The sequence below is a fragment of the Fringilla coelebs genome (assembly GCF_963513975.1).
Source record: "Fringilla coelebs genome assembly, chromosome: 3".
NCBI classification, from domain to species: domain Eukaryota; kingdom Metazoa; phylum Chordata; class Aves; order Passeriformes; family Fringillidae; genus Fringilla; species Fringilla coelebs.
Genome location: NC_140030.1, coordinates 142324 through 165034, shown reverse-complemented (window position 1 = coordinate 165034; position 22711 = coordinate 142324). Strand labels below are relative to the sequence as shown.

At 45.1% G+C, this 22711-nt stretch overlaps 1 protein-coding gene across 2 annotated transcripts; it reads right to left on the bottom strand.

The window, feature by feature from the left end:
• Positions 1 to 930: 930 nt before the first annotated feature.
• On the bottom strand, positions 931 to 22663 carry ZNF512 (zinc finger protein 512). Of its 2 annotated transcripts, none has more exons than XM_084203111.1 (14): positions 22455 to 22663; positions 19969 to 20027; positions 18516 to 18724; positions 16703 to 16792; positions 13098 to 13181; positions 11834 to 11958; positions 11373 to 11459; positions 9648 to 9746; positions 9095 to 9262; positions 8292 to 8486; positions 7421 to 7522; positions 5875 to 5937; positions 5241 to 5339; positions 931 to 4765 (listed from the first exon to the last, which is right to left on the bottom strand). In XM_084203111.1, exons 1-14 carry the CDS (start codon positions 22503 to 22505, stop codon positions 4442 to 4444), a joined length of 1755 nt encoding a protein of 584 aa, XP_084059237.1. In that variant the 5' UTR covers positions 22506 to 22663; the 3' UTR covers positions 931 to 4441. The 2 variants fall into 2 exon arrangements, with proteins under 2 accessions (XP_084059237.1, XP_084059236.1); XM_084203110.1 differs by lacking the exon at positions 22455 to 22663 and adding an exon at positions 22308 to 22438.
• Positions 22664 to 22711: the final 48 nt, after the last annotated feature.

Genomic DNA, 22711 nt, shown 5'->3' with positions numbered 1-22711 from the left:
TAGTGCTGGTTTCATTAGCAGCATCAATCCCACAGCATCCCAGGATGACATTAACCCCCCAATTGCCAGGAAGGTCACCGGACAAGCACCTAGGACCAGACTGCTCCAGAAGCTGGTCCCTGGCCATGGCTCTGCTCCCAAATACCTGCAGTGGTACAGGGAAACATTTGATTTATAGGTAATGTCACTCCAAGGAAAGTGAAGCAGAGGAAGAGCTGGCCTGGCACAGGTGTGGTGTCCTTACCAATAGAGAAATGACAAACTAATGGGATGTACCCCAACCTGACAGTGAGAGAGTTAAGTGCACGACTGCAATGATTTCACTCTCACATGCCACACTCAGCACCAGACTGTTCCATACAGGCAAGAATCACAAACTGCACTGGATATCTCTGTGTGAAGTGCACCCCGTGTCACAGTTTCCTCTCAACAAAACAGCTCCATTTTTTTGAAACATTATTAAATGGCATTTTTAAAAGAGCTTAAACCTTAAAGCTACTGCATTGCATAACTTGCAGGAAGGATGGTAAGTGATCTTATGAAAATTACTGAATTATTAATGACATTTAACAAATCTTGGAACAATGGGGAAATCCTTAAGGATTAAGAAAAATCAAAACAGAACAACTGAACACCTCCCAAACTGAAATATATTCTCTCTCCTCCTCCTCCTCCTCCTCCAAAAAAAAACCCTCCAGGCTCCCAAAGCAAAACTTGAGTGTGCCAATATTTAAAAAAAGACAAACTGTGTGATGAGTTTAAGTACAGCTTAGTCTGTCTGCCAGACACACCAACAACTGACATCAAAGGGCATCATAAGTAAGACCCAGCCAATGTGGTTTCACAGAGAAGAGTTTTCTGTAAATATTATTCTTTAATTAATTACAAGTCCATTTTGGTAAAAGTAGCTGTTGACATTGTAAATTTCTCTAAGGCCTTGTTTTTGGCCCCACATGTTATACAAGCATCAGTGGAATACATTAAATGCTTGATATTAAGTAATTGTAAATAAGGATTTGTCCTAGAGAATCCCATAGTCTGCAGCTATTTGACATCATCAATAATGTTAATGAAATTACATAACAATTGCAAAGAGAATCTGCATATTAAACCCAAGCTTTCTGGAAAAGTTACTGTACAAAACATAGTTATTAAGGTACCTGCTAGAGTAGTTGTGTGAAATACACCACAATGTTTCAGAACATGTTCATCATGTGCTGTCTGGCCTTAAACCCGATTGAGTTTCTAGAAACAAAAGAAATTGAGTCCTCAGAGGCATTTGCAGAACAACTGAAAAATGTGCTTAAGAGGGTAAAAGCGAACATTAACAGTGTAGTGAGGGAGTTGAGGACAAAAAGAAGTATGTGAGAGCAGAGCGAGGTCAACCTCATATCTTACATAAACCAGACTGTTACAGAACACTGCAGCTGGTTCCTGGTTCATCCCTCTGGACTTAAAAAGTGAAAAATGCACCAATCGATATATAGCATGTCAGCAAAGAACAATACACAACAGGAAAAAAAAGAAAAACCTGTTTTGACTGAGACTAGCAAGCCTCTTTAGTTCATACAGCAAATTATGTATGGAGTTAATTATGACTACAAATATGCAGGAAGAAATTTCTGCTACCCTAAAGCAATTTTCGTTACCAGGACTCAACAGTATGGGATACAGAGGCTGAAATAAAACAAATTCCAATGAGAAGACACAACATTTTTAGTATAATGAACCACTGCAACAAGTATTGAGTGACAAGCTGGTCTCTTTTGTCACTTCTGAGTCCTTCAAAACGGGATCTCTTCCTAAACATGTACTTGCTGAAATAGAATTGGTAACAGCAAGGACCAGTTTGCTGGGGCAGTGGGCAGCGTTCCTCCAGGGCCTGTTGCCCATCTGAGCTGTTTGGTACAACTGATTTTCTGGAGGAGAGGGATGTCACACAGAAAAACCTGGGGAATCCATGGATGGAGAGCAGCCTGGGGGACAAGGTCCTAGGGATAACAAAACTGGGATAACACAACCTGGTCACGTGCACTAGCAGCCCAGAAACCAGCAGGGTCCGGGGCTGCCTCTCCAGCAGCGTGCACAGCAGCCGAGGGAGGCGGTTCTGCCTCTGCTGGATCCTCTGCCCTCAGAGCACTGGAGCACGGCTGCCTTGGCCCCACTGCAGCAGGATGCAGGAGCTCCAGGACAGATCTCTCTCTTCACAAGCAGTGCAATGACAACAGTGCCAACACCTCATACCAGCTTGAGCCAATCCCACAAACAATCTGCTGTTGTGCTGATGGACAGGGATGGATCCCTGGAGAATGCTTTTTTCCATGTGCCATGTTATGTGGAGAGCATTTTACTGAAGTAACTACAAAACCCAAGTGGTTACAGTATTCATGTCTAGAGAGCAGGTCTAGCTAGTAACTCATAAATTACAGGAAACAGGACTCTCGACTAAAAACCACTATGAAAAACCTTCTTTAATTCCTGGGTTTATTGTACTCAGTGGGAATGCAGTGAATGTTTGCTCCAAGTACAGCACTGTGGAGTTCTGAAGAGAAACCACAAAGACAGCTGAACAGTACCAGAGTATGCAGGGCAACCCTGCAGAACAGCCCTGCAGGTAGGACAGCCCTGCAGCAGGCTGGGCTGTGCTGGGGGAGGAGGGATGGCACCAAGAACACCACACAACAAACAGACAAGAAACCAGATTCTCGCACTGGTGACATTTTATTTTGTTCTCTTCTGATCTTGCCCATCTCACTGTAGACTCTACACACCCTGTATAGTCTCCACATCTGCTTTCAGCACAGCACCTGCTAACGCAGGAACACCTGGTTCCAAAGAAAGTTCTGGAGACCACCTTGGCCCTACAGTATTCCCTACTGTCAGGAACAATGGGATTGTGCTGGTACTAACACACATGTACAAATCTGCCTGTTCCTCACATACTGCAATGCCCTCCCTGGGAATTTCAGCACCAGCAACTTTGTCAGACAGTGTAAATTTTGCAATTTTCTGGTATGGCGGGTCTTTGGATGACAAAGTCTGGAGAACTCATTCTTTGAAAAACAGGACTGCCTGCGCTGCTGCTTCCTGCTAGCTTCTATGACATCTGCTGCATTCAGACACTGAACAGGTTGCCCAGGGAGGCTGTGGATACCCTAGCCCTGGCAGTGTTCAAAGCCAGGCTGGTTAAAGCCTTGAGCAACCTGGTATAGTGGGACATGTCCCTGCTTGTGGCAGCAGGGGGTGAGACTAAGTGATCTTTACGGTCCATTCCAATCCCTTAACATTCTATGATTTATAGAGACAGGAAGATATAATGCCTTATGATCCAGAGACAATGCCAAAAACATGACTTAAAATGGTGACCCCTCTTCTTTTAACCTTTTCTACACAGGGAAGCCCCTGCTAATAGATCTCATTTGCACAGAGAGGCGATACTGAAAAGAAACAGGTTATGTAAGGATAATGAAGGGGGTATCTGCAGAGCAAGGGGAAAAGACACTGTGGGAGCACTGGCATGACAAAGAACCACATGAAGGCAAGGCAGCTTCGTGGAACCTGGTCACAGCACTAGCAGGCTGCTCATGTAGGGATGCACTGTGTTGCAGTATGTCTCCCAGGTGAGCGTGGAACAGGTGGGTTTCAGAGGGCACACAAAGGCCATCTCAGTACATCAGTTACCGAGGTCTCTAAAAGGCTGGAATCTCCAAAGGCTTGAGAGTATTCAGTTGTTGCAGCACTGGAAGACTTTCTACACATGTTTAATGTCCAGCATTACAGGAGACAGATGCAGGAGGAACAGCGTGTTCCTGACAAGGGTAATAATGACCTTCCATCCCTTCCAAGTCTGGTGCTGTCTGGTGCTGAGCCTAAACGCCGGGGTATGAAATAGAGTTTTGTGCAACAGGATACAGCAAACACTGAGAAGGTCTCTTTTGTGGCAGCCTTGCTGACAACAGACAGGAGAGTGACAGGGCAAGCCAGAGTCTTTGCATTCTGCACAGCTCTGTTCTCATGTTTAGCGTGGGTGCATTCTGTGCAAGAAAGGACTTCCCTGTTGAAGAGACCTAAACATTGTGCTAGTCAGTCCCTTTTGAGAAGAACTGTAAAAAAGAACCCTGATCTCACACATCAGAGGAAGATGACAAAACAGACACTTGCTGTACTGGAAACCACTATACAAGCAACTAGTATGACCAAACCGAGACTGCAACCAGAGCAGGAATCACACTGTGAGTGCCACTGTCCAAAGGAACTCCACTGGCAGAAGCAGCCTCTGCACCACAGCTTTGGTTTGAATTCCTCACAACTGACCAGATGTTTCAATATCAAAGTCACCTGTAGAACCGAGTCACAGTCTCAAAGACATTCAGTTGCTTATATTAGTGCTGTGGGTTATGAGCCTGACAGAAGTGGGGCTTGTAACTGAAAAACTTTAGGATCACTCCTTCTCATCTTCTAGGGATTTACTTCGGCCTCGCTTGCGGCTGGTTTTTGGAACTTCAGCTTTCTGTGCAACTTGGGGTGCCCCTTCCTCACTGCTCGCGCTCTCGTTGTCTGCTCGTTGTGGACAACCTCTCTTACTTCTCCTTGTTTTTTCAGCTCCAACAGCAGGGAGCTTCTTGGCAGCCAGGCTGCCAGCTCTCTTCTTTTTGCCCCTGGTCAAAGAACGTTTCTTCCGTTGTTTCTTCTGCTCTTCCCTTTGGCGAATTTTCATTAGCTTCTCAAAGCTTTTGGTGGTGGTTGTATTCATATCAAACCAGTCCTGCAGGTTTAGAAGACAACAGGTTGGTACTTGGGGGAATCTATAAAATCAGATTGTGGTGGAAATACCAAATAAAGCCTATCAGGGTTTACAATATAGCTGCCTTGTGGGACAAGGTTTCCCTGAAAGGTAAGATCTGGAAAGACAACTGCCTAACAATGCTATGTTCTTTGATGTGCCTCCCTAGGTGTCACTCTGTCTCAGAGGATTCAGATTTGATTTGACATTTGCTTAGTTAAAGGCACAGGAAATGCTGCAGAGCTGAACAGAGCAGCGGCAGCTTGGGACAAGGCATGTGACATGACACAACACTTACTCCCCAGACTAACACATAAGACCAGCTAAGTTTAATGACCCTGTTCTCAACAGTAAGCAAGGAAAAAGTAAAACATGGCACACATCCAGCATTTTCTTCTTAAGACACTCTTCCCACCTCCAACATCCTGAGTTTGAGGTTCCATTCTGCCTGCCTTACCTCAGCGTGCACAGAGTTGATGTGATACTTGACCCCACTCTCTGAAATGAACTCCTTCTCACACAGGAGACACTTGTATTTACCAGCCACAAAGTCTCCCTGGCATCAAAACAAACAAACAAAATTCCATCAAGAGTTGTTGGACCAGGAGGCTGATAAACCTATATATTTCATTTAAATCTTGCTCAGATAGAACCCAGCAATAAAAACTAGAAGCTCTCATCCATATCAGACAGCTTTAGCTACAGCAGCACTGACATGAGTGAGCAGTTGTGCCCATGAAGCACAGGACTGCTCTCTGAGATGCCATCAGGTCTCCAGCAGTGCACCTGGAAAAGCTGCTCTTGTAGCTGTGACCCTACAGGTGGAACTGTTGTGTCATTAAAAGGAATGCCAGTAAAGCTTTCTCCTGCTCTCACGTATTGTTTACAATGGCTACAACCTTAGCACATAAGGGAGCACCCAAACTGGGGGCTGAAACAAGGTGATTTTTAAATGCCCCTCCAACCCAAACCATTCCATGAATCCATGAAGTTGTGAGGATCTCAGATCAGCAGGTGGCAGGACAAGAGCTTGAGCAAAGGGTTATCAGAGGGACAGGGACAGTGGGGCTATTAAGAGGAAGGCTACCAACCAAGGTGCACGTGCCAAGGTGAGACTTGAGTCCTGAGACACTGCCATACACAGATTCACAACCCTGAAAAAGTAAAAAAAGCCAAATGTGAACTACATGCTAGCAAGAAATCACTTCTTCCTGGACAATAAAGCATTATTATGTCTGGAGGCCAATCCCAAAAGTGCAGAAGAGAGGTAGAGGGAGACAGATACCAATCCTCCACAGCCAGAATGCTTCTGATAAGAAGACCATTAGAAGAGTAACCTTTGTATTTATATTTCCAGTTTCTGAGCACACTTGGACATAAAAAAAGACTCCTGTGACAGTTACTCTCATGGTCTATCAACAGCCTGACTAAAATGACAGTTTGCTTTCTGCCTGAAGTGCAATGGAGAAAAATTTCAAGTAGAGCACACAGAGCAGGTCCAAGACATTTCTCCCTCCTGCACTGCTCATGTCTACTGTCACCGAGCAGGAGCACAGCATCCCACAGCCCTGATCTCAGCTAAAGAGCAGCTTTAGAGGCCTCGCCCATGGGGCACCACACTGTGCTCAGCCTTCAGACCAGCTCCCAGAACAGGAGGCAGGAGCAAGACACGCTGCTGGGTCACTGGCTGGTGACACATGACAGCTGCTCTCTGCAGACTCTCCACAGACAACACAGGGCAGCAATTCTGATCTTGAAAACGATGCTAGCCTGAATACTGGGGAGAGAGTGCTGGGGGTAGGGTAGGGGAGGGCAGGGGGAAGGCACCATTGGCACACCAAACCCAGAGGGCAGCTGCCACTGATCCTTGGCTCTGACAGCATGCACCACATGGAGATGTCCACCACTGGGGCCATTTGTTCCCACTAGATCTGACTGGTGATTGTTGTTAGGCATTGTGAAAAACTAAGCTTTCCAGTCCAAGGGGTACAAGAGAGCCAGAGAGGGACTTTGGACAAGGACCTGGAATGACAGGACAAGGGGCAATGGCTTCCCACTGCCAGAGGGCAGGACTGGAAGGAATCCTTCCCTGTCAGGGGGCTGAGGCCCTGGCAGAGGTTGCCCAGAGAAGCTGTGGCTGCCCCATGCCTGGAAATGCTCAAGGCCAGGTTGAAAAGACCTTAAAGCTGGTATAGTACAATGAAGAAAACTTAGGTGCTGTCCCAGCACTGTCTCTTCACTCTTGTATTTCCAACTCTACTCCTTCCTTCTATGAATAGATTTAGATAGAATGGCAGAGGCCTGTCATTTTTCCACCATTCAAACCTCCAAATGGACCAACTGCCCACCTGGATGAGAAAACTGTACCAGTATGACACCAAGTCCCTGGCTCTCAGGTGTTCACACACATTTCCAAAAGGATCATCCCCAGGGCACTTTGATGCAAAAGACAAAAGGAACATCCCCAGACATCCCCAAGACTAAACAGGGCCTTGATTACACTAAACAACCATATTGAGATGGAGCAGGATTTGTCTCCCACAGAGAGACTAACTGCAGTTTCAGGGTTGTGGGAAGCTGTTGGCTCATACAGACCTATCTATCCCCTCTGGGGCTTCAGAAACAGTTAAAGATTACCTGATTTGGGCAGTGGACTCTTCGGTACATCTTAATCTCCGTTTTCCATTTGCACAGCACATCTTGACTAAATGTGGGCAGTCCAGGACGAGTGTACTTCAGCTGGGACAAAGATGGAATCGAGAGCTAGAAGTAATGCTGGCTATGCAGAATTTCCTCTTCTAGGCTGAGACAGAAGTGCTATCTCTTCTCCTACTCTAACCAGCAAACTCCCAATAATGAATGTTCTCTTGTCTCACCAACTCTCTAGAAACATAACTTAATCTAGAAACCCCCCCCCCCAAATTTAGAATCTGAAACCTCCCATTGCCTTGACTACAACAATTGCTCTAAATGTCCTTACCCTGCTGAGATCCATTATTTTCCTTTGGCTTTCACTCACAGCCTAAAGGACACTACTGGAAACTCTGACGTCTAAAGCACTGTGAAATAGCACAGCATGTATCAGAGACTGGAAGGATTGCTGGGGCCTTACAGCATGGCAGGAGTGATCCGAGTCTATGATAGCCCATGTTCCTTGTGCCCCCTGGGAATTCCAGCAACAGGACTCTACAGTCATTACAGCCTGCCTGAACAAAACACTGCACCATGGCAACTGCTGCTGCAGAAACACTGCGAGAGAGAGAGAGAGAGAGAGAGAGAGAGAGAGAGAGAGAGAGAGAGAGAGAGAGAGAGAGAGAGACAGAGAGAGAGAGAGAGAGAGAGACAGAGACAGAGAGACAGAGAGAGAGAGAGAGAGAGCAGAACCCAATCCCCCACACAACACACTGCTTTCCATGTGCCATAAACATGGGGTAGGAGCCAGTACAAGACTCATTAGATGTGGAGGTATAAACTTAAACCCTTATAGAGCATTTTTAAGGCCTTGTACCTTCCGGTCATCTGGAATCAAGTCCTGCAGAACTTTTCTTTTGGGCCACTCTTTGGCCAGCTCTTCTCCTGCCAGCTCATGGAGATAGTAGATTGCCACCTTTGCAGACCTCCTCTGAACTCTGCCTGCGCTGTTTTGCTCCCGTTTCATTTCTTTCAGGTTCTCTGTTCTTCTCTCCTCATGGAGGAAAGTGACCTGCAATGAAGGCTCAAAAAGGTGAGTCTCTTTCACTACTTCCTATTTCAGTCACACTAAATACTGAGAATAAATGTTTTGCTGAACTCCTCATAAACAGGCTGCATCAGCTATGCTTTAGTGTCACAGATACAGGACAGAAGTGCATCCCATTGGTCAGACAGACCCCCAGAACTGCTCACAGGGATCACAGCAGTGAGGCTCAAGCAGAGAGCTTGATGCAGTTGCTAGTCTTGAAAGGTATTCCATCATTTACTGTAAAACCCTCATGGACAACAAGGCTGCCTGTTCTGCTCCAATGATGAGTATTTTAAGAGCAAAGGAAAGGATCTCAGGTTATGTTAGCATCACTCTTTCATAGAGCAGAAGTCAGGTAATTTTCTGCCACGCTGATTTACTATTAAAAACTTAATCCTAGTCATAGACAAGCAACAGCTGCTGCTAGAAGGAAACTATCAAGGACAAAATAATCCAGGGGCAGGAAAAATGCAAACATTTGTGGTCTGTAATTACCCAACAAAGTAGCAGACAAAAGCCTACACATGTCTCAAGCCTGAGTGGCTGAAGTCCTACCCCGGTCTCCTGATACCACTGCAGGGTGCACTCACCGGCCCGTGCTTCGATCGGAGGTGGTAGACAAGTCCTGCCTTTGATCTGTATGCTTTCCCGCAGTGATGGCACTTCATAGCCATTTTCTCCAGCTCAGAGGCAGCCTTCCCACATTTTTTAATATGATATAGGTATCCCATTATGCTGGTGAAGCTGCCTGTGCAGCCCTGCCAACACAAAAGGAAAATACATAGAAGAAAACCGTTCTTCAAGGGATTACATCCCCAGTGTGAACAGGATCCACAGTTTGCTGACCAAAGTACTAGCACTTATCCTGACAGAGCAGAGACAGGCAGGTAGAAAACTTTAATGTTAGTCTATCTGGGCAGACAAAATCTGCAACAAAGAATTGGCACTGAAATGACTATTAAAGGTCTCTTTTAACCCAAACCATTCTATGATTCTATGCTACTCTGCCTTAAAAGCATAGCCGGGATCTTGAAACAAATCTTGCTTTGGCCAGCACCAGAGCACACTCAACAGCACTCTCACATTTCATGTCTATGCATACAACACTGCTGCTTAATTGACACTTTGCACAATGCAGCTTACCTCCCTTGTACACTTTAGTTTTCCCATTCGCTTCAAAACCTTCCGAAGGCGGTCGCGCTCAAGCTGCTCATCCAATTCTTCTCCCTCCTTCATAACTGGCTAAAGCACAGCAGAAAGATGAATGAAAAACACAGGATACTCAGCATTTACAGTTCTCCTCACAGAGAATTCACTACTCACACTGGGGGAGGAAAGCTTCTAAAATAATTAAATCTCTACAACTTAACAATTTTACAGACATGTATTTAGTATAATGATGACTTTCTGTATCTCTGCTGGTTTTGCTGAGGTGACAGCTGGTGTGGGGCTGTGTTTTGGATCTATGCTGAGAACTGGGCTGATAGCTCAGAGATGGTTTGCTGCTGCTGAGCAGTCCCTGCACAGTGCTAAGGGCTTTTCTCGTGCTGCTCTGCTGGAGTGCCCTGGAGCAGTGCACGAGCAGCTGGGAGGGGACATATCTGGGACAGCCAAGCCCAACTGATTACAAGGATATTGCAGAGCATACTGCTGACCCCAGGTGACCACGAGGATATTGCAGAGCATACACTACCATGCTCAGCATGTAAAGCTGGGGGAAGGAGGAGGAAGGGGCAGACGTTCGAAGTGATGGCATTTGCTGTACCAAGCTACCACGATGTGTGATGAAGCCCTGTGTCCTGGAGATACCTGGACCTTCCTACAAAAGTGGTGAATGAATTCCTTGCTTTGCTTTGATTGTGTGCTTTATCTATTGAACTGTCTTTATCTCAGCACATGAGTTTTCTCACTTTGATTCTCTCCCCCATCCTGTAGGTAAGGGAGAGAGTAAAGAGCTGCATGGGGCTTGGCTGCTGACTGGGGTTAAACCAAAGAGGAATTATCTTTAAAAGGAGTAAACAGACAGAAAATGATGCATCTTAAGTATTTTCTGGTCCTACTGTTTCCACTCAGCCTGACTAATGTGAAGCAGACTGCTTGTAACAATTACTCATCTGTGCAGAACTACAGCTCAAGTCCCTTATTCTCTCTCTGATGGTTACTGTATATTACTTCCTACTTTACCTAATATTACACCTAGACTGAGTAAAAAGATAGAACTCAGTGACAGACCTAATCCTCAGGGCCAGAACATGATCCCTGGCCTGCATAATTTACTAATACAGCTGTAGGTTCAGAAACTGCAGTACTGGGAATCATGCAAAAAAATTCAGAGTGAATTATCTGAACTTTACACAAACGTCCAAATGACCTTTTCAAAAGTTCTAATTCTTCACAACTATAACAGGAGACATTGCCTTCTTTAAAGTAAGAGCAAAGAGGAAAAGCAGATTGTAGTATTAGTACTAATCCAGTGTTAGATTAGTATTTTTAAAGTAAAGAGAAATGAGAACTAATTGCTGCTTCTGCTATCTTACCTCAAATCTAGTCTGCTCTGGATGAAGAAAAACTTCCTCCTTTCTAGCAAAGGACTGAAAATTGCAGCCTAATATTTTTCCTTCTGATTGGGAATGCCTTTTATGTGTGACTTATTACCAGCCTAAACAGAAATTCATCCCTCTTTCTATGAGATTGCATGCCTACCATCTCTGGTAACATTCTACTGTTTTTTAGATATCAAGTCTCATTGGAAAAATAACAGTTCAACTAGATTTGAACAGCTAGAACACTCAAAAAAAGCACTCCATGTTCCGTGTCTGCCTGTAGCAGGAAAGGACCAAAGCTTCAGATGCACAGCAGCTGTGTTACCTGATTGTTATGGTCTGCCATGACATGGTATTTCATCCCTGCTAAAGACTTCAGCTGCTTCCCGCAGTGATGACATGTGAACATTTCCTAGAAATAAACAAGGATGTGGTGCATTTAACCGTAAATTAACCAAAGCAGTGGAAAGCTCTTTGGGGGAAAGGAGCAGGAGAGCCAAACAATTTATTTGGGCGTGGTAACTCTCTTCAAAGAACTGGTTTTATGGAGTCTAAAATCTAGTGGAACAATGAAATAACTACACCTTTGTTCACTACCCCAAACCTCCAGCAAAAGGCTGGGCAAGAAGCACCAATCACTGTTCTTACAGATGTATAAAGGACTCTTGCTAAGGGACATGGTGATGAGATGAAACTGATTTTAAATACAACACAAAACGGGCAGGTATTTCTATCAGTAACCTGAAGAGCAGTAAAGAAACCATTGCTCATCTCTTGTGTTCTTACCTTCCTGCAATTCACCATATGTTTCTTCAGTCCTTCTACAGTCTTCCTCACCACAGCCCGGCATGTGGGACAGGTAACTCGGCCTTTGTCCTGAATCTCTAAAGACCACTGCTCTTCCATACTACCTGTCAAAACACAATGTTTAGAACACAAGTGCTAACACAACATTTATTTTTTTTTCCTCCTTCAATGTGTGCAGTGAACCCTAAAAAGAAACAGGTCACATGATACCAAACTTGTGTCCAGCTGCACTTCAACATGTGCAGCTCCTTTACAGCTTCAGGTATGGACTGTCACAAGGGGGACACATCACTCACTGTCAAGGAGCATTTTACAAACACCCTTTGATCTACCATTCTCTTGTAAGGTGTGTTCTTCTATCTGACCAGTGGACATTTTTCCTGTTAATTTCCGTCACACAATTAGTTTAGCATGCTGAGTAAGCTTTTCTTTTGGCCAAACTGTTTTCATAGTAAAAGCAGTCACGGACCACCAGGGCAAGTTACTCAACAGCCAGGGAAAAGCACCCTGTGTGGCATGGTTTTCAGTTTCTGGCCTCTTCATGAAATCCCAAGCAGAAGTTTGGCATAACCCACATGAATTATAAATTACTGAAATGGGTTCTGGGAAGAAAGTGGTTTAGCAGCCATCTGCCTGAATTCTTACCGTAACAAGATCCACAGCCTCTCCTCTTTTCCCAATAATAACAGGCCCAGGCTATCCCTCTCCTGGGGAAAAGTTTGTCAATCAAACAGCACTAGGCACAAAACTGGAATGTTTAATGAGTGCTGTGATTTACAAATTCCAAGTTATTCCACTCACTGAATCAAGGCTAATTTTATTTTTCTAGGACAGATTGCTTGGGTCTCTGGCTCTCAGGAAAGGTGATCTGGCAGCAACAGCTATGGAGTTTTTCCTGCAAACATATTCTGCTGAGTAAAAATGATAAATATTTTAGTGCATTTATTAATGCAACTATTTTAACAGGCTTTTGTTCAGTTCAAAAAGTGATTTCTCCTTCACTGTTACATTATGCAATAGCCAGAGCACACGGAACTACACTCAGGCAGTGTGCAGTCCTTTCAGTCCTACTCTACAGTACTGACACAGTGCCATGACAGCAGCCAGCTCCTCCTTGTCAACAGTACAGTGAACTACTGAATGGAAACACCAGAAGCACAGCTGTTGCTTAGATTCAAATCCTAGAATCACATTTATCTTTTATCTGCTTCATGAGCAACTCTTAGCTACTGCCTCTTCTTACCTGTGTCATATGTTTCTGGCTCTTTCTGAACACTGTGGGGTTTTGTTCTGGAGTTTTGTTTTGTTCCAGTTTGCTGTTTTTTCCCTGTTATAACACAAACAAGACAAACCAGGATAGTCAGTTCTGCTAGCTTTGTTACAATAAAAAACAGACTTTTTTTTTGCTAAAAGGATGCTATTTAGTCTGCTGTCTCCAAGTTATTCAGAAATGTTCAATGCTTTTTTTTTTTTAAGCAATGTTAAGATTATGTTTCCTACTCCCTTTCAAGATCTATTTATAGTGGCAGGCATTAGTCCCACCCAAATACTTGTAAGTTCTATGGTTGTTCATATTCCAAGCTCAGGGGATGGGAACTCTTCACACTGACACATCTTTTGTGCACAGTTTGGCTGATTCCATCTGATGATGACCATGGGGAGTCTCATAGCTCTACTCATTCCAGTCCTCTTTAGACTAAAAAACTCTTATTGTTTCAGCATGGGTTATGCTGTTTGCTCTCATCTCCCTGTCCTCTTCAGTTGTCCCACACATCTCCTGAACTGCAGTGCCTCTTTCTGGAAACAGCACTCCATGGTGACCCTGCATTAGAGCAAAATAATTACTTCACATGTCTAATTACTTCCCAAGTCTACATTCCTCCTCAAAGCTCTCAGGCTAACATCTGCCTTCTTAAAAAACCACTATGACACTCCTAGTCCCCAGTCAGCTTTTGATCTGCTATGGTCTTGAATCCTCTTCTGAAGCACTGGCTCCTGGGAGGCTGCTCATTGTTTTTCAGCTGTGACAGTGTTTCTTCCCAAACAATATAATCTTTAATTTTACACTCTTCTCTATTTTAAAATTGTTTCTCTGTTGTCAAGACCGCTTTCACTTTTAGCCTTTTCTCCAGTACACTTGTTGTCACTTTCAGCTTTGTGCTGTCTACATACTTCCAAGCCCTTGGTGACAGAAACAACAGTCAGAATTGAATACAGGGACATTCCATGAACCGTCTTTCTATACTCCTATTTCACCAGGCTAGTGACCTCATTGTAGAAGGCTATCAGGTTGATTTAAGCGTGACTGGCCCTGCATGAATCCATGATGATTACTCCAAATCCCCATCCTGTCCTTCATGTGTTTGGAAATGCTTTCCAGGATGATTCTCTCCATCAGCTTCCCAAGGACTGAGGTGAGATAGACTGGCCAGTAGTTCCCCAGATCTTCCTTCTTTCTGTCCTTGAAGATACAAGTGGTATTTTCTCTCTTCCAGCCTCCAGGAACCTCTGCCAGTTGCCATCACCTTTCAAAGATAATCAAGAGTGGCCTCACAATGACATCAACCAGCTCTCAGCATTCAGTGCAACCCGTCAGGCCCCACGGGACTTAGAATCATAAATTGTTTAGGTTGGAAAAGCCCTCCAAGATCATCAAGTCTAACAGTTCCCCCAACACTGCCAAGGCTACTGCTAACCCATGTCCCCAGGTGCCACATCCACATGCCTTTCAAATCCCTCCAGGGATGGGGACTTCATCACTGCTCTGGGCAGCTGTGTCAAGGCTGGACAGTCCTTTTGGGGCAAAAAATTGCTCTCAGTATCACATCTAAACCTGGTGTAATTCGAGGCCATTTCCCCTTGTCCTGTCACTTCCATGGAAGCAGAGCCTGACCCTCTGTCAGGGAATTGTGCAGAGCCACAAGGTTCCCCCTGAGCCTCCTTTTCTCCAGGCTGAGCTCCTGTCCAGCTCCCTCAACCTCTCCTGGGGCACCAGCCCGTTCCCAGCTCTGTTCCCTTCCCTGGACACACTCCAGCCCCTCCAGGTCTCTCCTGTCAGGAGGAGCCCAGAGCTGCCCCAGCACTGGAGATGCCCCAGCAGTGGCAACACAGGGGACGGGCACTGCCCTGGCCCTGCTGCCACCCCAGAGCTGCCACAGCCCAGCGGCCACTGGCTCGCCTCTTGCCCACGTGGGCACACCTGGGCTTGTGTTGAGCCACTCTTGACCAACACTCACAGACTGTTTTTCAGCACCTCTGCCCCAGCCTGGAGTGCTTCATGGGGTTACAGTCACCCCAGGGCAGGGCCTGGCACTTTGCCTTGTTGACCCTCACACTGTTGGCCTTGGCCCATCATTCCAGCCTGTCCTATTTCCTCTGCAGAGCCTTCCTGCTCTCCAGCAGATCCACATCCTAATCCACTTGGTGTGATCTTCAAACTTACTGAAGGTGCACTCAGTCCCCTCATCTAGATCATCAATAAAGATATTAAACTGGACTGGCCAAATACTGGGCCCTGGGGAAGACAAGCGGTGACCGGCCCCAGATGGATGTCACTCCATGCCCCATGGCTCTCTGGGCCCAACCATCCAGCCAATTTTCTAACCAGCAAAGAGTGTACCTGTCCAAGCCATGAGCATTCAGTTTCTCCAGAAGAATGATGTGGGAAATGGTGTCAAAAGGCTCCACTAAAGTCCAGGTAAGTAACATCCACACAGCCTTTTTCTCATCGGTTAAGTGCATCAACTTGTCATACAAGAACATCAGGTGAGTCAGGCAGTACCTGCCATTCTGCCTGGGCCTAATCATCACCATGTTGTCCTGTAGATGCCCCACGACAGTACCCAAGATAATCTGCTTCATGACCTTCCACGGCACCAAGGCCAGAGCCACATACATGTCTGTGGTTTCCTGGATCCTCCTTCTGAGCCTTCCCGCAGATGGGTGTCACACAGGCTAACCTCCAGTCTTCTCAGACCTTTCCACCTAAGCAAGACTACAGGCAAATGGTTGGGTAAATCCAGTTTAAGTGCCCTAACCTTGACCTCTTTCACTGAGTGTAGGGCTTCCTTGTTCCAGACTTTCCCTCTGTCTGGTCTCAGGTTCCTAGAATTCCTGAAGGACTCCTTTAACTGATAGAGGCACATTGAGTACCTCAGCTTTTTCTGTGTCCTTTGTCACCAGCTCCCCTGCTCTGAGGAACAGTGCACTCACAGCTTCCCTGGTCTTCCCTTTGCTGTTCATGTATTTGTAGAATCCTTTCTTGTTGCTGTTCACATGCCTTGCCAGATTCAACTCCAGGCTGGCTTTAGCTTTCCTAACATCATCCTTGCAAGACTGGACAGCAAATGTCCACTTTTGTGTCACCTGCTCCTACTTTCACCACTTGTACACCTTCCTTTACACCTAATCACTGATTGACAAACCTTCTGAAAGAATGAAATGCCTCTGGTGTCACACATTTCTTCCCTTGGTCTTTGTGGCAATAAAAAAGTGTTTGGGTTTGATTTCCTCTTAACAAACCCATACTGCTGTTATCAGCTACTCAGTCTCCAGATGTTTACAAGCAATGTGTCCAACTATTTAGTCTATAATCCTTTGGGAAATTGAGATGATGCAAACTGGCCTATACTTCCCATAATTTCCTTCCTCTCTCCCTTTGTTGGACTTCTAAGACAGACTGAAATTAGATCACCTCCCACTGATTAAGCAGACACTAGTCAATGGCTTCCTGGAACGAAACATTCAGAATCAGAAAGAGAGTTTGAAGACTCCAGAAGATGTCATTTGGGCAGGCAAGTCAAAGTACCTGTAGGCTTGTAATTAGGAATTACAAGTTATTTGTATTACCCGAAATCTTCTGCTTCTTCTTGGGAGAGTCTTTAACATCTCTGCCTTCCCTTTGATCAGATTTCCTCTTGCCTTTCAACAGTACTTCTCCTGATAAGTAAGAACAGATATGCTTCAGTCTCAGTATTCAGTCTGGATAACAGCTTTGAGTCTACTGCTGCCTCATGCCTCATCTTATCCTTATATTACATACTTATTAAAAAAAAAAAAAAAAAAAAAAGTAGTTGTTGTGAGGCACCTGGGCACCAGTGAACTGGACACTGCCTTCTTGCTCAGCAACATTTAGGCACCCCATGGCCTACAACACTGTGATACAGCAGGTATGGAAGAAACAGTGCCACAGAATGGCCTGGAAAAATAATCCTCAGGAAAAGAGGCAGAAAGCACTAGGTTATGTTATAAAAATCTCACCTGCACTCACACAAAAAGGAGCATACAGAAACTCAAATAATATCATGCCTGCCCTGAATATTTCCAAGCCTATCAAAATCTTGTCTCCATGAATACAGATGAGCACAGAAGCACAATGGCAGGCAGGGAACACCAATTACAGACTTAAAGAAACAGACAGTTTTCTCCTGGGTCTGTCCCAGGAGACCCATGAGGATAAGTCAGTGGGAACCCCTCCCTGAAGCCCCCTTTGGAAGGGGGAACAGTGAGAAGGGAGAGCGTGGTGTTACTGCCTAGGGTTATGTAGCATCTCGGACCTGAGTGGAGAACAATTCAGGATTACACAAGACTACGATGATCAGGAGTGGTATCAAAGGAGGGGAAAGGGACAGAATTACCCAATTTGGGGCTGATCAAGTGCGGGAAAATAGAGGTGTAAGAGGATAGCAAAGAACACCTGCTTGTAAATAGGTGACTCGTCAGTATACAAATCTTGTCATGTCTGACACCAAGCAGGGTCTGTGCCTATGAGCCTGCCTGTGAGGAGGTCTTCACCTGCCCCTGGCACGGCTCTGCAGGCCTCAGGGGCCAGTGCATCCATGGCCCAGCAACTGAGGAGACTGGGATCCAAAGATCAGGCACTGAGCAGACTGAGTGTATGAGGATGGAGGCTGTTGGTGCTGTTGGTGTGCATGCTGATCTGCGTGGCTCCTGTTCATGGCTGTTGTATGTCTGTGTTGCTCCTACAGGAACACTTATTCAGTCTGGCTAGTGACTGCACCTGGTTCCGTACAGCTACAGCAAGCTCACTTCTATCAAGCTACCAAATTTGCCTCTCTCCACAACAGAATGGAATACGGATCCTGACTTAGAGGTAAGAAGAAAGTGCATTAAAGAAGATTGAAGTTTTGGCTCCCTGCCACACAAGAAGTTTGGAAAACAGCTCCTAGGCCGGGAAATCTGAATGTTCCTGCAACAACCTAAGACCCAAACCACACCCATTTCAAATAAAAAAAATTTAACTGACAAATGTGAGAAAATGAAGACATCCTTAAAAAAATAATCTACCAACCACAATAGCTGTATCCAATCCCAAATACTACTGAATGGTCCTCTTAACCAGATCTTTAGTGTTGATGGCTCTATTTTTAAAGCTCTTCAAGCTTATTTCTGATATGACTGGTGTAACTCTTACCTCTTCTATACTTTAATAGACAAGTGACTGAAAAGGAACTGTATAATATCAGAGAACTATACCCGTATTTGTGCAGTGACAAAAGTTCATTTCTTCTAATACATGAGCAGCACTAGCAAGCTTGTAATTTTTGGCTGAATTGCAGCATGTCTTTCATGAGCAAACTAATTTCTTACTGAAGAACCAGAGAGAAAATCAGTTTTGCCTTGGACCAGCAGTAATAAATACCTTTTTTTTCTGAAGATTTGTTCACACTGTTTTTCATTCCTCTCATTTCCAACCAGTAAGCAGGCCTGCGAATGGTCCGCTTGCTCCTGGGCTCTGCACTCCCATTCACTGGGGCCTTCGGGGAGGCAGGGGAAATGTTGGTGACTGTGTCCTCAGACTCACTGGTCACTCCTACAACAGCAGCTTCCACCTCCTCAAGTTGCTTAGATCTGGAAAACATCAAGTCAAATTCCCGTGTGTATGGATGCATACTAGTACACAATCAAAATAAACTTGACAGACAACATCCTTCTCATCTTCCCAAGTATTCTGAAAATTAATATCACCGTTCACTGAATCTCCTGAGTTTTGGGAACTGTAAAGTGCCAGCAAGATAAAACACTGTCTTCAGTGCTGTTTTTCAGTACATCTTTTTGATAATGACATTAGTAAGATCTCAAGAGGAACAGAAAAAATATTCCTCCTACCTCAAACTTTCAACTTTAGAAGCAGGAGCAAGTGAATCTTAATTTAAAAATATGCATTTATCCTTGAAATATAAGAATATTTCGGTAGCCTATCATTACCAAACAGACATTTTCCATCCCACAAAGGGCAAGATCTCCTTCAGTCTCTACTCCCAGAATCAGGGCTGGCACTACGCAATTAAAGATTTCATGCCAGTAAGAATTTTAACTAGCAAGGCTTTCAGCAATGAAGACAACCTTCCAACCTACAAATCACACTACATTATGACTACTTTAGACTAATCAGCAGCACTAAATTTTTTAGAGATCAGGGGGAATTTTGCTTCACTGTTCCAAAGTATTTCTCTCAGGCCTTGAAATGCCTGGACATCTACATTCCTGTACATGACAGCAAACTGAATGAGGTGTCAAAGATACACAGAGTATCTGTTCTCTGGGCAAATACCATTACATAAGGAGGAAAGAAAGGGAACACACACATTTTGCAAAGTATCCCATTGCTACTACAATTACCAACTGAAATAAGTAGATCACTTGAGTGATGACTGTGATGGCCATTCTGTCAATACTCTGAGCTGTGGAGCTCACCTTTAACAATCAATCCAGGAATTAATAAGGGGGGAAAGCTGAAGACACCAGGTCAGGTCATTACATACTATGTTTCAGGAGGTACAGCAGAGGCATGGGTAGAGGATTTCTCAAATTAAAGTCTTTAAGTTGCAATCACACCCCAAATACACATATTTCAGAGCACCATTTGGTTTTGGACTTAAAATGTTTATCTTCACAATGCTAAAATCCTTTAAAAAAATAAATGAAAGCTAATACACACTGAAGTGCCAGAAAAGCACTTTTCCTACAAACCAGTAAGTAAAGTCAGCTGAGACTCTCAACACATTAATTAAAATTGTTGCAGCTCTTAAAATTCAGAATATTCTCAGCTTTTTCTTGCCTTCAATCAAACTAGACAAAAACCATTCACATACTTTTTATTTCCTAAGGACTTCTTGAGCTTCTGCTGTCTGTGATGTCCAGTCCTGGTGTCCTAAAAAGGGAGAACAATTCACATTAGCAGCATCATTTGTTTTCTTTTAGCATGGTTCACTATGCAGCCAAGCACAACCACCTGCACATCACTTTGAGGATGTGCATACACCACTCTTTGAAAAATAAATCACTGTTTTCTGCAACTAGAAGAGTTTAACCTTTCCAACTCCAGCAGAATTGGACTGGAATCAAACCAGGGATGAGCTCCTCCACACTCCCCATATGAACTCCTTCCCCTACAATGCAACATGGTAGAGTGTTCTTTGTCTCCAGTACATTCACCCATATATGTTTTCTGCCTGTACTTTATCACTTGACAAATATTTTAGGTACTAATTAGCTAGCTTTTACACAGTACTTATTTTTCCTTAATGAAGTAATTCTTCCATTTACCCTGCTAAGAACCTTGTTTCTAGTCTCCTTCATGCCCTCCTTTTTATCTCGCTTCATCATACCCCATCAACTGCCCAGATGTTCATGTTATCCACATCAAAAAATCCTTTTTCTTATTTAACAAAAATTTTTTTTGTCACTTATCAATTGCTGTGCTCCTATTAAGACATGCAATTTAACACATCTTTGTAAAAGTATGTGTACAAGTCAGTTGAACATCTTATTTGCTGTAGGTTGCTCCTAGTGGATGGACAAACACGTACCACCACCTTCTTCCAAATACTAATGACTGAACGCCATTCTTCATTAGAAAACTCAGGACAAAACCAGTAGTTATACAGACTAGAAAATAATAATCACTGCCTAGTGGAAGTATAAAGAATATCAGAACTGTAACCTAGGGAACAAAGGTAGTATTTTGCCATAAAGAGAAACTGGCTGAGAGACTGGAAGAACCAAAAAAACCCACAAAAAACCCAACAACCAAAACAAAACAAAACAAAAATCCTGAAAAAACAAAAAAATCTAATGAAACAAAACAAAAAAAAAATACAGACAAAAAAAAAAAAAACAAAACAGAAGAAAAAAGAAATTATGGCTAATTACCTAACTTCTTCATAGAAAAATGCGATTCACACTATCAACTGTGAGAGACACCCCAAGCACCAGTTAAGAAGGCACTAATACCAATGATTAAACTGTGTCTATGCCCTCCAGCCCCAGAGTGAGTCTCCTCAAGGAAATGTTAGGGAAACAGCAGGAAAAAAGTCACAACTGCTTGATCAAAGACTTCACAATCAAATGTTGCCTCCGAGGAAGTAAAGTCAATTGGATGTTTGTATTTGCATTATTTACACACAAACAGTAACATCAACAGCATTGTCTGGGAAATCTCTACATGAGAAATGTGTAGAAACTTCACTGAGAAGCAGCCAGAAAAAATCAGGCCTATGAAATTATAGTGATAAAAATGAATAAACAGAGTGAGTCTGCTGCAATTCCCTGGCTTAATCTAGGATTAGAAAAACCGAAATGACAAACATGGCATGTGTATCAAGATTCATGGGGTTTTCATAACTAAAAAATTTTGCATAAGAGTGAAGATTACTATGAAGAACTTCGGTGACAGTTAAGGATCTGCAATAAAAAAGGAGAGCGAAAATGATCTGTCAGGCTTTCCTTTCTGAGAAATTAGTAACAGGAATAATGAAGGAAACATCTATAGAAACCGGTGTTTAAGTTCTGCGTGTTTTTTCATTTATACACTTCCTACTTAAAAAACAGAGACCTAAGGTATGCAAGAATGCCCAACCACTGGACATAAGGAAAACAGAAAAGTCACCTTCCTTGAACAGGTGAGAAAAAGTGAATCAGTGGCCCAGAGCCTGAAAAGACGGGGAGTGCTGAATTCTGTCTGCCCATGGACTGCGGGCCATTCTGGAGAGCTGGAACACGGGCTGGAGACAGCATCCAGCCGGCAATACGGTGCAGAAGCACAGCACCGAAACTCCCCGAGGTGAGGAGCTGGAACGGAAACTGGAGGTGATGAAGGCGCCAGCAGGGACACCGGGCATCCTGTGGGCCCCGACTCTTCCCGCGAGGAGCAGGAAGGCTCGGTATCCTTTGGGGAATTCCCTGTTCCAGCCCCACGTTCCCGTTCCTACCCGCACACTTCATCAGCTAGATCCTCCCGCAATGAAGGCATATCGGACAAAACGCACCCCCGGCGCCAGCAGCGCCCCGCTCAGGGTTCCTGACCGCCTCCGGGTCGAACAGAACCGGGCCTGGCCCCAGGCCTGGCCTTCGGGCGGAGAGAGGCGGCTCCCGCCGCTGCTCCCCAGGAGCCCGGAACGATCCCGCTCGCCACCCGCTCAGGGCCGCTCACCGCGCCGGGCCAGGCCGCACAGCCCCACCGGCGGTCCGGGGAAGCCGCGATCCCGACGTCGGAACCCATCTCGCGGTGACCCACGGACCAGCCAGGCTCGCCGGCGCAGCCGCCGGTAGCATTGGTGAAAAGACTGCAGGCACCCACCGAGCCACCGCCGCCGCCGCCGCCACCACCACCACCACTACCGCCCCGCATGGTGCCGGTGCCGCCGCCACGTCTGCGCCCCGCCCGCCCGCGCGTTCCCGCCCGCTGCCCCCGGCCGGCCCCGGCAGCGCCCCCAGCCCCGCCGCGCTGCTGCTGCTGCTGCTGTGGCGCGCCCGGGGCCGCGCCGGGCCGTGCAGCGCCGGGAGGCCGCGCGGGCCCGCGGAGCGTCTGGGCGGCAGCGGGGCCACAACCGGGTC